Source organism: Rasamsonia emersonii (assembly GCF_000968595.1).
Source record: "Rasamsonia emersonii CBS 393.64 chromosome Unknown ctg1118621760132, whole genome shotgun sequence".
NCBI classification, from domain to species: Eukaryota; Fungi; Ascomycota; class Eurotiomycetes; order Eurotiales; family Trichocomaceae; genus Rasamsonia; species Rasamsonia emersonii.
Window position 1 is genome coordinate 1 of NW_013563171.1, and position 15035 is coordinate 15035.

The following is a 15035-nucleotide window of genomic DNA, read 5'->3' on the forward strand; positions in this document are numbered from 1 at the left end:
CGTTTGTGTGCCTTGGTCAGATAACCTGCTCAGCATTTTGTCCGCCGAGATCACGCTTACTCATGAGTTCAGAGATGATTTGGTTTGATAAGCTACCTTGCAATCTGTCCGCCGAGAATTGCGCAAGAGCTTAGCTTCGGTCAGGTTGTGTATTCCTGTAGGAGGTCAGGTTCAGACGAGTTGTTCTTTGACTGAAACTTGCCTTGCAACTTCTCCGCCGAGGTTACACACAGGGTCAGGTTTCGGCGAGTCTTTGAAATACTCTTAATTCAGCGGTCACATTACCTGACTTCTTTATATCATCTGGTCAAACCCTCACTTTGTCCGACTTTATGCCGAGGATGTAAGCCATAGGACCTAATTACCTAGATGGTTGGCGACATGACCCCAGCTGACAATGAATCTATTCTATTTCTTTATGCAGATCTATTCAATAGGTCATGTGTCTCGAGAATGGATGTAGTGTAGACAGATTTATTAACAAGTTGACCTATAACCTAAATATATACCTAAAGAAGGATTTCATGGCATTTGTATCTTCATTTCCCATTATGTACATTATCTCTAGGAGTACACATTCTGTCCAGTCAGTACACGAGCGCGTAAGATATCTATCATCTTGTCTAGTCTCTCTAAACGTGGCTTGACACCCAAATAACCAGATCATAAAACGGAAAAGGGAATTGGAATGCTCTATGCTGCTGGTGGTCCATCTATTGCCGTATGCGACCGCAGCGTATCGTCTATCCGCGTTGTATTGGTAATAGCCGTTCGTTTAAAGCTTGTTCGCTCCCTGGTGAAGCTTTTCCAGCGCGTCCTCGGCAACCTTCTGTACGGTCACCTTCCCGCTGTAGATATCCTTGGTGGTCGCCAAGATCGTCGACCAGTCTTCAAAGACGGTAAATGGCACTTTTTCCCGCTCGCAGTAGGTGACGAGGTCTAGGTTGCCGTCATTGTCAGCAGGATGAGCCGAGACGGGGAAGGGCTGGAGTTTGGTACTGGTGCTTACCGTGGCCTTTCTTCGCAAACAGGAGATCCGTCTCCCTCGCGGCGGACAAATCGGACACTCCGTCTCCGGCGTACAGCAGAATCGGGCGCTCACCGTCGGGCAAGGCTGCATAGGGCTTGATCTCAAGCGACTTGTCGTGACCGAAATGGCTGCGCATCTGCTGTTAGCAAAACCCGGACTGTTTGAAAATGCGGGCGCGCGTGTGGGCGAGGAATTACCTGTCATCATGGTATTTGATCTGCCAGCCGCCTTCGGTGTTGATATCCTTGCCATCCCGGCTCTCGACGTCGTTGGAAACAATGGCGAGGTGGCTCGGGTCAGGCTTGTGTCCCAGTAGCGTCTCAAAGAGGGCGCTGATGATGGGTTTCATGCCCGAGGACAAGACCACGATGGGCACGTTGTTCTCCTTGGCCCAGTTGTAAAACTCCACAAAGTAAGGGTCCAGCTTCATGTTCTCCTGCAGCACCCTGATACACTCGTTGAAAGGCGTCTTGACACTGTCCAGCATGTCGCGGAAAGCATCCCTGCGCCGAACCTCGTCAATCCACCGAACGTGAAGAAAACAGGTCCGAAACGAGGAAGAGCCCAGGCGTACCGAAAACTTGCTCTCCCTTCGAGCACATCCCGATTGCCCTGTCTGCGCTTCTCTTGTCCATAACCCAGGTTGTCCGTCTGTCGTTAACGATTGTCAGCAAGGCGCTTGCCGAAGCGAAGGTCTTCACAGGTACCTGTCGCAGAGACGTACCAAGAAGTCATTGCCTGCGAGGGACAATTAGCGGTCTAATCTGCAATCAAGGAGATGCAATGGAGGGGGAATGACGCACTGTCTTTCAGGGTAATGGTGCCATCGAAGTCAGTGAAGAAGATGATCTTCGGCTTGGTTCTGATATAAGGAAGTTCGGTGGACCCCATCTTGAATGTTGCGTGCAGCGTGACGAGCGCAGAGAGAGAATCGCAGCGAGAACACGAGGATATAAAGGAGCGCTAGTGAGTGAGTCGATTGCCTGGGGTGATAGAAGAGGGAAAAAAAGAGTTCCACGGAGGACCATGGTCCGATCCTGGGGAATCTCCCCCCGGCGAATCTGAACAATGGAGGGGCAATCTCGGAGTTGGCGCGGGGACCCTTGCCGGCGGCAGGCCGGTGAAGCAAAGCGGCAGCGCGTCGCCATGGTTATTGTGCCATAGCGAGGGAATCCCCCGACAAGCAGCAATCGACGGGGAGGAATTTTCTTGCAAGTAAAGAGTATTCAACCATTGTCTAGCAGGGGTCCATCCAGGTTGCATGCATTAGTAATTGAGAAGGAATTTGACCAACAGAGCAATGATATTCAATCTCAGGGCTGGGTTTGCAATGCCCGGGCTGGGGCTTGCCGTGCGGAGTCCCCCGAGGGGCGATTAATCTTTCGAGTCCCGGAATCGGCCCGTGAATCAGGGCAATCAGTGCAAGCCTAACCGCAGCTCCGGGTCAGGGCTTGCTCCGTACCTTACCAAAAAAAAAAGCTTCACTCACATACGCGCCTAAATCAACTATCGTATACAATTCTTGCTTTACCAAGACCGCAAAACTTCACAGACAAGCTCAATTGCCGCCGGAGGAGGTCGCCATCAAGTATCCTCTCGCACCTCCATGGAATGGCTCGCCTGCTCCGATCTTTGTCACGCGTCCTAGGATTGGGATCGACTCCGTCAACGCCGACGGCAGCCCTTCCGAAGTCGTACCCACGCTCCATCGACACAAACTTCTCCGTCTTCAGAGGTATTTACCTTCGAAAGCGTATTCTCGCAGATGATATCTGTACTAACTCTGCTGCCTACCAGAGGGCGACAGAGTCATCATCCATGGCAAGCATCCGCTCTTGTCCAAGCCTCTTACCAAGGGGGAGCGGACGGAGGTCCGCCGCGGAGTTCTCCAGCATGACGACATCATTGGGAAGCGGGTGAGGGATCTGGTGAAAGCGCACAAGGGTTTGTTTCCACAAATTTCCCGTTCATGCGTCTAGGGCGACTCTGTGTGGAGACTGACTGTGGACTGGACCTTCAGGACCAGAGTACCGGCTCAGCCTTCCCACGCTCGAAGAATATATCCTCTACACGCCCCGTCTGGTCACTCCGGTACGCGCTTCGTCTCCGAGTTTTTCATGGTTTTCTGCAGATGTCGAAATCGAGCAAATGTTGACGTGCGGCCAGTAGATTTACGCAGCAGATGCCAACTTGATCGTCTCCCTCCTTGACATTCATGTCACACATCCGACCGAAGGCGAGGCTGACCAACCGCCCCTAGAGATCCTCGAAGCTGGTACTGGCCATGGTTCCCTGACTCTGCACCTCGCCCGAGCCATCCACGCCGCCAATTCTAACCCTCCACCTATACCGGAGAGATCTCAAGTTCGTGCTTTGCGAAACCGGACAATACGACCGGATGCTAAGGACGAGGAAAAGGCCATTGAGAAGGAGTCTGAAGGCCATGGCGACGATCCAATACAACAACAATGGGACGCGTGGCGTGCACAGCGCAGGGCAGTGATCCATACGGTGGATGTATCGGCCAAGTTCTCCGCCCACGCGGAGAAGATTGTACGCGGCTTCCGGCGCGGCATCTACGCTGGGAATGTTGATTTCCATGTTGGACACGTCGAGGATTGGATCGCAGACCAGATACAACAACGCCAAAATGCCACGGGGGTGTTCAGTGGGTTGCTGTCTGGTCGAAAAGGCCCAGCTGTCGAGCCATTTCTATCCTATGCCATCCTGGACATGCCCTCTGCTCATCTGCGCATTCCCCATGTGGCGCCCGTCTTGCGACGGGACGGCATCCTAGCTGTCTTCATGCCCAGCATCACGCAGATTGGCGAATGCGTTCAACTCATCCGTCAACAGAGGTTGCCCTTTATCCTGGAGCGGGCCGTCGAGCTGGGGACAGGACTCAGCAGCGGCCGCTTGTGGGATGTGCGAATGGCGGTAAAAAAGTCTCGTGCCGACCCAACTTCTTGGGACTCCAACACATCGAGTGAATCCTCCCAATCACCACCAACATCATCAGACGAAGGGCTGCCGCAGGAGACCGGCAGCGAAACGGAAGATGCGACATCCAGCCCTGAAGAAACGACAGCAAAGGACGATAACAGCGTCCTGGTCTGCCGACCCAAAGTCGGACTGAGGATCGTCGGTGGTGGATTCGTCGGTATATGGAGAAGAATTGAAGATAAGAGCTAACCAAAAAAAAATCTCTGTCAGTTGGAAGAAATGAAAAAGGATACCCAATTTGTATATAGACATCTCCTGTATTATATGCACACTTCGCATAGATCGAATATCCTTCATGTACAATATCACAATGTCATGGGTTGGGCTGCAATAGATTTCACCAAGAATAGACAAAATCAATGTGAGATATAGTCGCCTCATTTACATGTCCAAATACCAACCTCGTTGAAAAGGACTGGGTATCATCACAGTTTTGCTTTGTCATTTTGGGTACTGTTATCAACTTCTTGGGTTTGATCCTCTGTGGCCGAGGAATCCACCGTATTCGAAACTGCGGCATTCTCATCCACAGATGTCGAGGAAACAAGAGTACCGCTCCGTTCCAAAATCCAGTCCGAAATGTCCTTGACAAGCTGTTCCTTCACATTGTACGGTTCCGCGTGCAGTTTGTGATATGCACCCTCGTAGACCTTGAAAGTTTTGTCCCGGGCACTCAGAACATCCACAAAACGCTTTGTGGCATCGAAACTCGTAATTCGATCATCAGTTCCGTGCCCGATCCAGATCGGTGGGACTGCCTCTTCTGCAGCAGCGTAGGAGGGCGAGGACGACGACGCAGGCAGCTTTTCCAGCCACGCTGCCCGATCCAATAACCCCGCCAATCCTTCCAATGTGCCTGTCTCGTGACAGAGAGGATCAGCAACGTAATCAGCGCATACCTTTTCGTCCCGACACAGAAACTTCGGGTCGAGTTGGTTGCGCAGATGGAAACGCGGCAGCAGCTTCCCTGCCAGCCTTCCCAGCACGACGGTAATTCCCAGTGGTCGAGAGGAAGGATGAAGCGCGACGAACGGTGAGAACGCGAGGACCCCCTTGAGGGTAACGGTATCTTGTCCTCGGTTGGGCGATGAGAACTGTTTATGGTATGGGGAAGCTGGGTTCAGGACATAATGCAGGACCTCACCGCCGCCCATACTATGGCCCATGAGAAAAAGAGGGATTGGCGATGATGGCGATGCAGTTTTCGTGAGCGGCACCAGACTTAGCAAGAAGGAGTGTATGTCAGAGAGAACCAGAGACGTTGGACCCGTCAGACCGCGTTGTTTCGGTGTGGTAACACTGCGACCCCAGCCTCTGCAGAACATTCAGATCAAAGACGTGAGTATGATAATCATTTGAATAGCACTGGCCATTGTCGGGAATGTATAAATGGATGGTTTTCTTTTAATCTGGAAAATCCCCAGAAGACACATGACTCCAGCAGAGAGACTCGAGATATGTATGACAGTCGTTATTACATACCGTTGATCGAAAGCCCTGACCTCAATGCCATGCGACGCCAAAGCTGGAAAGAAGTCATAGTAGGCATTGCCTGCATTCACCATCCCATCCAATTAGTTTTATTTCTGAAGAAGACATCGATGAGCGATTATTTCTGCTCTTCGGTTGAAATGGAAACAAGGCCTGAGGCAGGGAGGACTCCAGAAAACGTATCACATGAAAATACACTTAAGGGCATCACGTCGCAAACGAGAGAGAATCAGAAAATCACATACAATGATCACTGAACCCATGGACAAACGCCACAATAGCTCGCGGGGAAGTGTCAGACTGTTTCAACTGCCAGTGAGCCAAAAAGTCTCCAGATCGATCCATCAGCAGGGGGCGATGTAGGCTTGGCGAAGGAATTGGTCAATGAGGGACAATGTGAGAATAGCAAGAATTCACAGGAGCTGCATAAAACTTCTGGAAAGTCTCCGATGAACGTGTATATATGCGCATTACAGACCTTCCAAGTCTTGGTGTAGAGTTTTGTCCCGTCAAAAACAGTATGTGTGCCTTCCTCGGTGGTAACCATGACGGGTATTGTGTTTCTATTGAAGCTGCGAATTGGGCTAGAAGAGAAAAAAAAGTACAGTCAGATTCAATTGAGATTTCACAAAGTAATGGAAGTTCACTACTGGGGATATTTGGTAGAAATGCAATCAATTGACGCCGGGACGCGGTTGTCGTTGTTTCGGAGCTGCAGTCGGCTTTCGAGCTTCTAAACGGCTATAAATAACAGTAGATGCAGGATGCGGCATGCGGCAGCCATGTGATTGCGGGGAGGGTTGCATCGTCGAAATCACAACAGAAGCTGTTCGCCCCGCAATTCTTCACACTATACGAATTCAGTGCAACTCTTTGATGGAGATATTACCTAGATGCAGGCAGATATTCATCATATGGCAGGTCTACTTCAGGCTCAATGTCTGCACAATCAATGGTGAAGTAAGAAGCCTGTCTTGATTTTAAATCAGGGCAGGACTACCTAGGTAGCTCTCAGGAGGCAAGCAAAACTAGAGAGAAAGGTACAAAGTTATCGAAAAGCCCTTTTCACCGCAATGGAGAGAGCAATTCCCTTGTCTTCGACCGAACCCAGAACAGATGAATGAGCCCCTCCAAGTCCTGAAAGCTTCACCTGAACACCGCACGCCTCTACGTCGCTCAATAGGTCGTCTGGGCGACGTCCCCGAGGAGACAAGAGGGGGAAATGGAAGATCAAATACCACGCACCTGATGACTGACAGAACAAGGATACAAAGAGTGGAAGGGGGAAAAAAAAGAGTGCCACGCCGTTGACTTAAGTTTCCAAAAAAAGATAAGACGCGAAAGAAACAGATGCTCACAGGCAACAACTCATCACACGGGCAAACACAATACTACTTAACAGGACGCAGAAAAAAGAGAAGACATAAGAACCCGCGAAAAAATTCCGAGATAGCGAGGAGAAAACCGGTCTGAAACAAAAACACCAGTCCTCATAATATTTAACATGCTCCGTTTCCATCCATCAATTCGACTTGTCCCGTGACTCCCGTTGCGGCCCAAAATCCGCTTCCACAACCTTACCCTTTTTCCCCTTGACTGAAAACTCCGCCATCAATGCGAGATGATCACTAGGAAAATGAAAGTTTGGAAATCCCGGCACCTTCTTTAAATATTCCTTGTCAACCTCCCCAAGCAGACCCGTGACGTTGAGCACATTCGTCGAGTACCAGATGTAATCAAGGATCGACTTAAAGTCCGGCGTATAGTTGGTGAATGGCAGCTCCCCGATGGCGCCGTACGCGGACTTGAGTTTGAACGGGTGTGACATGCCGACGCGACTAAGATTACCATACATTCGCTTTTCGAGATCCGGATGTTCTTCCGTCAGCCCACCGTGCGCAATCAGGTTATACGCGGCAGAACCAGGTGCCGAATTGATGTCACCACAGATGATCAGAGGGATCTGATCACCACTGGAATACTCGGCGGACGGTGCAGGCTCCACGGGGGTCGTGTTCTCTTGGGAGCCACCTTCCGGCTCTGAGAAGCGGAACGCCGTTTTGTCGGTAAGAGGTGGATATTTGGCATAACCCTCAGCAAGCTTGGTGATCTCTTCCATCAAAATGGCGGTCTGGATCAACTTAACGTCCTTGTAGGCCGGGTCCCAGTAAAGGTGGCAGTTCACGACAATCAGCCGCGTGCCAGTCATCCGATTCTCCAAGAAGACCACGACCGCAATGTGATCCTTTTGCCACAGACGGTTGTAGATATCATCCTGGCCCTTGGCGTCCGGCCTTCGAACGGCTGTTTGACCGAAATTGATCATCTGCTTGTCGAGCAGAATGAACTTGCTCCCTTTGAAGAAGGTCGCACAGCCGTCCACGGTCTTGGCTTCCTCTTCATTCATGCCCATTGCCCGACCTCTGGGCCAATACACACCCTTGTAGTCATTATACGCCAGCTGTTCTCGGAAGAACTCATTGTAGTTTCCTTGGTCAATCTCCTGAAGACAGACAATGTCCGCATCATGGCTCCGGATTTCGCTGAGGATGAGGTCTCGCCGGAATTCCCAGGACAGAACGCGAGACGGCACATAACCATAATGCGATGGAGAGGCCGATTGATCACAGAGGGTGTTGTACGAGAGAGCAGTAAACTTGTCGACGGGTCCATTGGAAGAATTGGAGGTCTCATCAAGGACGATCCAGTCTCGGTCGGCCGGCGGCAAATGGACTGACGTCAAGTTAGTTAAAAGCTCATTGCGCACACGTTGCAAGGGGGAAAGTGGACCTACCAGGCATCTCTTCCTTTAAATATTTGATCAATGCCTTGGTGCCCTCCTTCATGATCTGAGACTTTAAGACCTCGTTAAGCGGGTTGCCTTCGATGCCAAGAGTTTCTAGACGATAAAGATAGCCCATCTCGTACGGCAGGGTATGTAGGCTGTTATCGAACAGGTAAAGCTTGCGCAGATTGGTAAGCATGCCAATCTCCTCCGGAAGTTCGCTGATTTCGTTTCCTGACAGATCCAAGTGATTGAGATTCCGTAATTGTCCAATGGCAGGAGGTAGTGTTTTTAGTTTATTGTGGTTGAGGTATAGCTTGGTCAGGAATTGGTAATTGAAGAGCGCGGGGGAGAGGGCACGCAACCCCTGACCGCCGAAATCAAGAGCGGTCCAGCCTTGTCTGGGATTCTCCTTGGAACCGGACGCATCGCCCCGATTATCGCCACTACCTTCCTGTGTGTCTGCTTGGCTCGGTGCGATCTGAATGCCTTTGCTCTGTTGCGCGACCGTCCGGGCGTAATAGTGAGGAGAATTCGCCTGCCTTGACTCGGCCGCCAGTTGAAGCTGCTGTTGCCAATGCTCGTTCATCGACCCATCAAGTTCTTCTTCGACGGTCGCCGGCGTCCCATTCTGTAAGTGGCTCGGCGTGAAGTGGGGAGTGGAACTGGTCAGAGCCCCCGCAGAGAAGTTGTGATTCATGGTATGAGAGGCCTGGTTCGCATGCGGATTATGGTGCTGCTGGGCAGGGTGCGGGTGGTGATTCTGGTGCTGGAATTTCGGCATCTGCATCATAAATCGCTGGTGGGCCTGACCGCCATTCATCATGGCGTGTTGGCCTTGGTGGCCCTGACTGTACATTGCGTAGGGATTAAGCGCGGCGCCTGAGATGAGAGGAGGAGATCGAGAAGGAGAAGGGGTGTCGTTATTGTATTTCACTCGTCCAGGCGAGTCGGTTCCGTTCCGGACGAAGTGTCGTTGGTGAGCGTTCTGAACGTGTTGCTGTGATTGCGCTTGAAAATAGAACTGCCCGGCCCCAGGCTGCTGGAACCGATAGGTACCATCTGCCATTTAACGTGGCAGACGAGACCGTAGGTGGTGCCCCGTGGAGGGAAACGTTGGAGAGTCGCGAGATGTCGAACAAGCGGATCCGAGATTGGTCGAGGGGTTGCAGGTCGCAGCAGGAATAAGAGGTCGCACACGTTCTCTCCTTCTCTTCAACATGGGGCCCTGGGGCGGAACCTCCCTTCACACGGAAGCCTGTGTCGTGGACGCTCCGAAATCACGCCCGTCTCATGCGGCCCTGGCCGAACTTTCGCTTCCTCCTCTCTGTTGTTCCACTTGCAGCTGGTCAATCGTCTGGTGGGAGCAGCGTTTCGCAACAGTGGGCGCCGACACCGGAAGATAGCAAGGCAGAGGGCAAGAAATGGACGACAGAAGGCTGATGTTAACCACAGGTCAAGCAGAGGTTTCACAGCAATATAGATTGGGCCCAAAAGGGAGAGGCTGAATCTGTGTGACAATTGTCCTGCAGAAGCGTTGCTGGCACGGGCGCTGTGCTCTGATGACTCTCCAGCGGTGATGTTGCAAAGTGGTTTGCATCGAAAGCGGGAGTTGTACCAGGTCACGTGCTGAAAGGCCTGCACCAGATAGGCATGTGATTGGCCAGCCAGTGTGGCTAAAGCCAAGAGGCCCTAGCCAACAGCGGAAGGCTTGGCGCGAAATGCATGCCTGACTCCTCAGGTGTCATTCATGCAACAATGAATGGTCTTATTCAGGTTCTGTGTCAATCAACAAGACATCCATTCTATTCTCATGTCAAAGCCTTAGTCTTAGTTCCCCCGCCCGTCCAATAAACTCTGAAATTTCGCGCAATCTAGTCCGCATCAAAGGTCTGCTGGTAGGACAACAACCGGTAGTAGGTCTACTCCATATATCTTCCTACGTATAGACCCAAATGACAGCATTCTGTGTACTCAGTTCCTATTATTGTTATTATTGCTATCGTTAGCCTTGTGATAAAAGACCTCCCTAAGCTATTCTTCAGAGTGGCGGTCGGGGCATTTGGCAGATTTCTGCTTATTAAGGAAAAGTACCATAACCAGGGGAACCGCAGATGCCCTTCTGATTGGCCAGTACTACTTTAATCTGATGACCTTCAAGCTATCAACTGCCTCTAACAACCTGAGACCTTGCATTTGCATCATATTGCAGAGCCTTAAATTAGTTCTTAGAGCGAACCTAGCAATTTCTTTTGCTATAGAAAACATTACTAGCCAGCTTAGAGCTTCTTCAGAGAGGTTGGTGTCGAAACGGTACAAGCCTTGCGCCATCAACTGTAGCAGATATATCCTGCGCCTGTCATTTGTCGATGGCTTCGACCGTTGAGGTATCATGGATCAGCATCCTTAAGTACATGCCTGCAGAGCATCGCAAGGTACGTGTCGATGTACCTAGCATTAGACAAAATACCGTCTCTGCAGCTGTCTGGATCGGGAAATCCCAGCAAATGTCTTCACAAAGTTGTAAACAACCTCCTGCGCTATAGCGGGAGGAATGTCGTACTAAGAATACTAAGATTTCCAAAGTTCAGAGTGACATGCGGAATCATGCCATTCACTCCATGTTTGACTGGTAAGTTGACTGCCTAGTACATCGTTTTGCCGAGTTGTCCAGACACTAAAGTGCTTTGCAGCTATGTTGTCTATGGGAAGAAACCATTGTGATTTAAGATTTTATATTCTCCTCAAACCAGTGGACCGAAGCCAGAACTATCATGCTTGTCTTGAAGAAGACATTTGGCCCCCTTCTCTTTCTCATTTTCTGACATTATGGCTGGACAACTGTTCCATTCAAATATGATTGTAGCAACCTATGTAGCTGCTAGATAAGTTGGATCTTATTTCTCTCCTTCATGTCTAAAAAAAAGCATGGAATATTTCGAGACCCCACAATCTAAGTAATCAATTTTCTTCATTATGTGCTTTGATAGGCTTGAAGCTGGGCCGTGGAGGGCTCTCTGGGTAAGGGGTCCTCCGCATTTAGGAAATTCGAGTGCAACTTAAATGACACGAGTAATAGATATCTGCTGTCATCAAAAGCCACTTTCTAGCCTTTCGGATGCGTTCCAGAGCTATCTAGAAGGAAGATGTCTACTACCGAGGAGGTACGTAGGCAACAGGTAGAGATTTGTCTTAATATGGTTATAGAGAGCTAAGCCTATTTGGGAACAAAGTAAACGAGCTCAGGCGGCAATTACCGACCAAAATGCTTGCAATAACAGCTGAAGGAAGATTTTTGGTGCTCTGCAGCGTTCTAGTAGTCTGGTTGGGCCAGCTTGACCTTTGCGCTAGTTCCAATCTGACTCATTGCCGAGTTTTCTTGCCCACTTTCTTTCAAAACATACAACATGGCAGACTTGCGAGAACCACGTTTGAGCAATCGTCACAGCCACACACCAGCAGAGCTTTGCAGCATGGAGAAAGCTTGGGAACCACATCTCGCACTGGAGCTCCCAGAGATCCTCTTGGAGATTTTCGGCTACCTCGAGTCAGATCGACCGTCCCTGGCTGCAGCTATTCGGGTCAATCGAAAATGGTTCCTCCATGGAACGACCATTTTATGGCGGCAGGCGTCCCCTAGAGAGCTTGCCCGCGCCGCGGAGAATCGCCGTCAGTTCTACGCCTCCAAGATTCGTTCGTTAGTCTTCGACGAGTCGAAAGCTTCATATGATCCATATGATCTCATTGAAGACCTTGAAGTGACAAACCTGAAGAGTGTTACCATTTGGGGTTTCCGCACCGCAAATATTCTCCGACTGAAGCAGTATTTGCAGCCTTCACTAGAAGAGTTCTTGTTCTATGAGGGAGATATCGACTCCAGCCTATTGGATCACTTGAAAACGACCTGCCGGCGCCTACGAAAAATCGTGATCGACTCGCCAGAGCCGCATATAACACCGTCAGAGTTTTCAGAATTTCTCCAAGGCTGTGCGTCATTAGAAAGCATGAAGTTTATGTTCGATATGGACCGACTCATAACCGATGAGACCTTGCTACATTTGGCTGGACACGAGAATCTCAAAGTCCTGGATGTCGGTGTGCGGATATACAAAGCCACCATCGAAGAGATCTTGACAAAAGTCCCAACCCCCTTCAAGGCGCTTCAAAAGCTTAAAATTGTTACACATGCCGAAGCAGTCCCATCCCTAACCAAAATGGTCAATCCTATCAGACTCAGAAGACTCGACTTGAAATTAGGGCTCTACCGGCTCGGGGTCTTGGAGCAGCTGTCACATCTCACGGATTTACGGCATTTAAGGCTGTCTTTCTACGGGAGACTACCATCGAACGAGCTTCTGTTGCTGAGAAGCCTAGTCAAACTTGAACAGCTCTCCATTAGTATTTTTGACATTTTTTGGCATTGGCAGGAAGACGGATACTTGGACCTTACCGACGACGAGTTTGAAGAGCTGATATCGCACCTTGGTCATCTACGAACTCTCAGAATTGCAGCAAAGTCCCCTCTGTCAGCTGCTATTCTGGAATCCCTTTGCAAGCACTGTCCTTTTCTCCAACATTGCAGTATTGGATCGGTTTTCGATATGAAGATAATCCAGCACCGATGTTTCCTCGTCTCAGAATATTAGCGCTCGACAAGTTTACACCATTTAGCCATGGCTACGATGGCCGTGACGATTACCATCCTAGGTATGTTCAGAGTCTTTGATATTGCCTTTTATATGTGTACCTTTCAGGAGGAATATTTTCTGATAGCTGTTAATGCTTGATAGATCACCAGAGGTGGTTGAACTCGCGAGGGTCCTCGGGAGACATTTCCCGAAGTTAGAAACTTTGTATGTCTATGCTGACGACAAATTCTCAGATGTTGTAGCCGATATACTCAGTAAGAGAGGTTCCTATCCAGAATACTTTGACGAATCGCAAGAACACCTGGTGTGACAAGACTAAACAGGAAGATGGGAGAGGAGAATAAGAGAAAAGGGAGCTTATTATAACAAGTCTATTTCCTATTTATGGCTGATAAGATCTCATCCTCACCATTGTCTCGGGTAAGTGCCCTGCTTTACGAGTGCGATCGCTTTGGTCTTGGGCATTGACAGCATTCGACGACATGTCTCCATGATAACTGATAGACTAATGCCTTATCGTGCAGGATTTCAATCAAACTGCCATTTTTTTTCCCGGAGAAAGGGACGGTTGAAGATTCCAATTTTAGCACTGAGGGATTGAATTTTCAGAAATTCAACGTACAATACATACATGGTACATTGAGGCAAATGTGGGATATCTTAAAAAAAAATCAACTCAGGTTCAGTTATGATATTTTACTGGAAGTCTCCTGGCTGTTTTCGCCGGACATCAGCGAGGAGTGCTGACTGATGACATTCATGCAACAATGAAGTGATCCGCAATTGATTGATTACAGTAGTTAGGACATCAGTTTCTGATCACTTTGTACAGCACATACTTCTGAGAAAGTCTCAATAATAGTCGTCATTCCTCTCGAAACAATAGCTTCCCCGAGCTGGTTAATTCTTAAAAGCTGGTTTGCGGTTAAATGTTTACGCTGTTTAGGTTAGTAGATGAGGCTAGACGAATTGAAACTTGATCAGCATCTGCTCACAGCCTCACTATGTAGAATTTCTCCTATACCTTCGCCTCCTCGAATCGCTCGAGATTGACCTTTCATGTGAACGTAGCCCCCTCAGCCTCTCCTCATAGATAACGACATACATACTCCGTACTCCGTACCTACTAGAGGTCTCCGCCTGGTAAGTTCACCATTAGCCGAACCTAACATAGTTCCTCCTGAGTCCTTATCCTCCTTAGAGTCCAGGCTGTGCACAGGCTATCAACGTCGAACACTCCAACCACCTGCCAAAGTACGAAGTAGGTACCCACCATCGGCAGCAGCACGGCCAGCACCTGTCCTAGTAGACTCCCTAGTCCACTGTCCCTTACTCTTGGGTAGGAGTCAAGAAGCCAGACCGTTGACAACCACACGCCGGTGATCCCCATTCCTAGGAATTGGGAACGGTAGCGCGCTGCTAGTGTGCGCCAGCGCCAGCGCTCCGGAAGGAGGCAGTGGCACGGATACTCCGTTGGCAATAATAATCCAGGACCCATTTTTTTTTTCAGTACCGAAGCAGACAGGCTTGTTAGTTGTTACCAGGTACCAGGTACAGAGGACCTGATTTACCACTGGCCCTCCTGGGCATGGAGACACTAGGTCGGTAGTCTGGTCCCTGGTCCCTGGTAATAGTCCGTAGACGGGAGGAATGAACGGGAGGCAGTGGGCACTACGGAACGCCTCCCGACTTCCGCGGTGCCTAGCACGAATGGCACGGAGTATGATTAGCAGCAGCATCGCATGGCGAAGCCGTCAGATCAGCCACTTACTCCATACTCAGGTATGATGCCGCACTCTGCACAGGCTCACGAGGCTGTAGGGAGTGCTCCGTCGGTGCTGATGCAATTATTAACCTTATGAATTCCTGCAGAATCTACGGAATACTTCGCTGATTTGAAAGCAATGCGTAGCCATTGATGATGTTATATTCCCCGTAATCCGTAATCTGTCCTCCATTGGAATACAGTTTAGGGAGCATTCGTGATTGCACTTGCTGTGCCCGACTCCCTGGGTATCTGCAAGCGGTGCCGTGCCATTGGAACGGTATCTAGCCAAGTTAGCTATCTGCCAGGATC

General features: G+C 49.8%; 5 protein-coding genes across 5 annotated transcripts; 2 read left to right on the forward strand and 3 right to left on the reverse strand.

Moving 5' to 3' along the window:
* Positions 1–775: 775 nt before the first annotated feature.
* T310_4564 (Phosphoserine phosphatase) lies at positions 776–1921 on the reverse strand (the record flags this gene model as incomplete). The annotated part of the gene is made up of 6 exons (XM_013472541.1): positions 776–939; positions 1010–1158; positions 1228–1533; positions 1605–1681; positions 1755–1768; positions 1834–1921. The coding sequence occupies 6 exons, from the start codon at positions 1919–1921 to the stop codon at positions 776–778; spliced, it is 798 nt and encodes a 265-aa protein (XP_013327995.1).
* Positions 1922–2641: 720 nt separating this feature from the next.
* T310_4565 (TRNA (Adenine-N(1)-)-methyltransferase) lies at positions 2642–4222 on the forward strand (the record flags this gene model as incomplete). The annotated part of the gene is made up of 4 exons (XM_013472542.1): positions 2642–2765; positions 2828–2974; positions 3051–3121; positions 3200–4222. The coding sequence occupies 4 exons, from the start codon at positions 2642–2644 to the stop codon at positions 4220–4222; spliced, it is 1365 nt and encodes a 454-aa protein (XP_013327996.1).
* A 236-nt stretch (positions 4223–4458) lies between these two features.
* T310_4566 (Lysophospholipase) lies at positions 4459–6071 on the reverse strand (the record flags this gene model as incomplete). The annotated part of the gene is made up of 4 exons (XM_013472543.1): positions 4459–5347; positions 5516–5558; positions 5770–5824; positions 6003–6071. 4 exons carry the CDS (start codon positions 6069–6071, stop codon positions 4459–4461), a joined length of 1056 nt encoding a protein of 351 aa, XP_013327997.1.
* Positions 6072–7046: 975 nt separating this feature from the next.
* Positions 7047–9168, reverse strand: T310_4567 (Poly(A)-specific ribonuclease; the record flags this gene model as incomplete). Its single annotated transcript, XM_013472544.1, has 2 exons — positions 7047–8257; positions 8319–9168. 2 exons carry the CDS (start codon positions 9166–9168, stop codon positions 7047–7049), a joined length of 2061 nt encoding a protein of 686 aa, XP_013327998.1.
* A 2117-nt stretch (positions 9169–11285) lies between these two features.
* On the forward strand, positions 11286–13530 carry T310_4568 (uncharacterized protein; the record flags this gene model as incomplete). The annotated part of the gene is made up of 8 exons (XM_013472545.1): positions 11286–11330; positions 11420–11473; positions 11517–11541; positions 11724–12869; positions 12926–13016; positions 13100–13262; positions 13355–13378; positions 13483–13530. 8 exons carry the CDS (start codon positions 11286–11288, stop codon positions 13528–13530), a joined length of 1596 nt encoding a protein of 531 aa, XP_013327999.1.
* Between the last annotated feature and the right edge of the window lie 1505 nt (positions 13531–15035).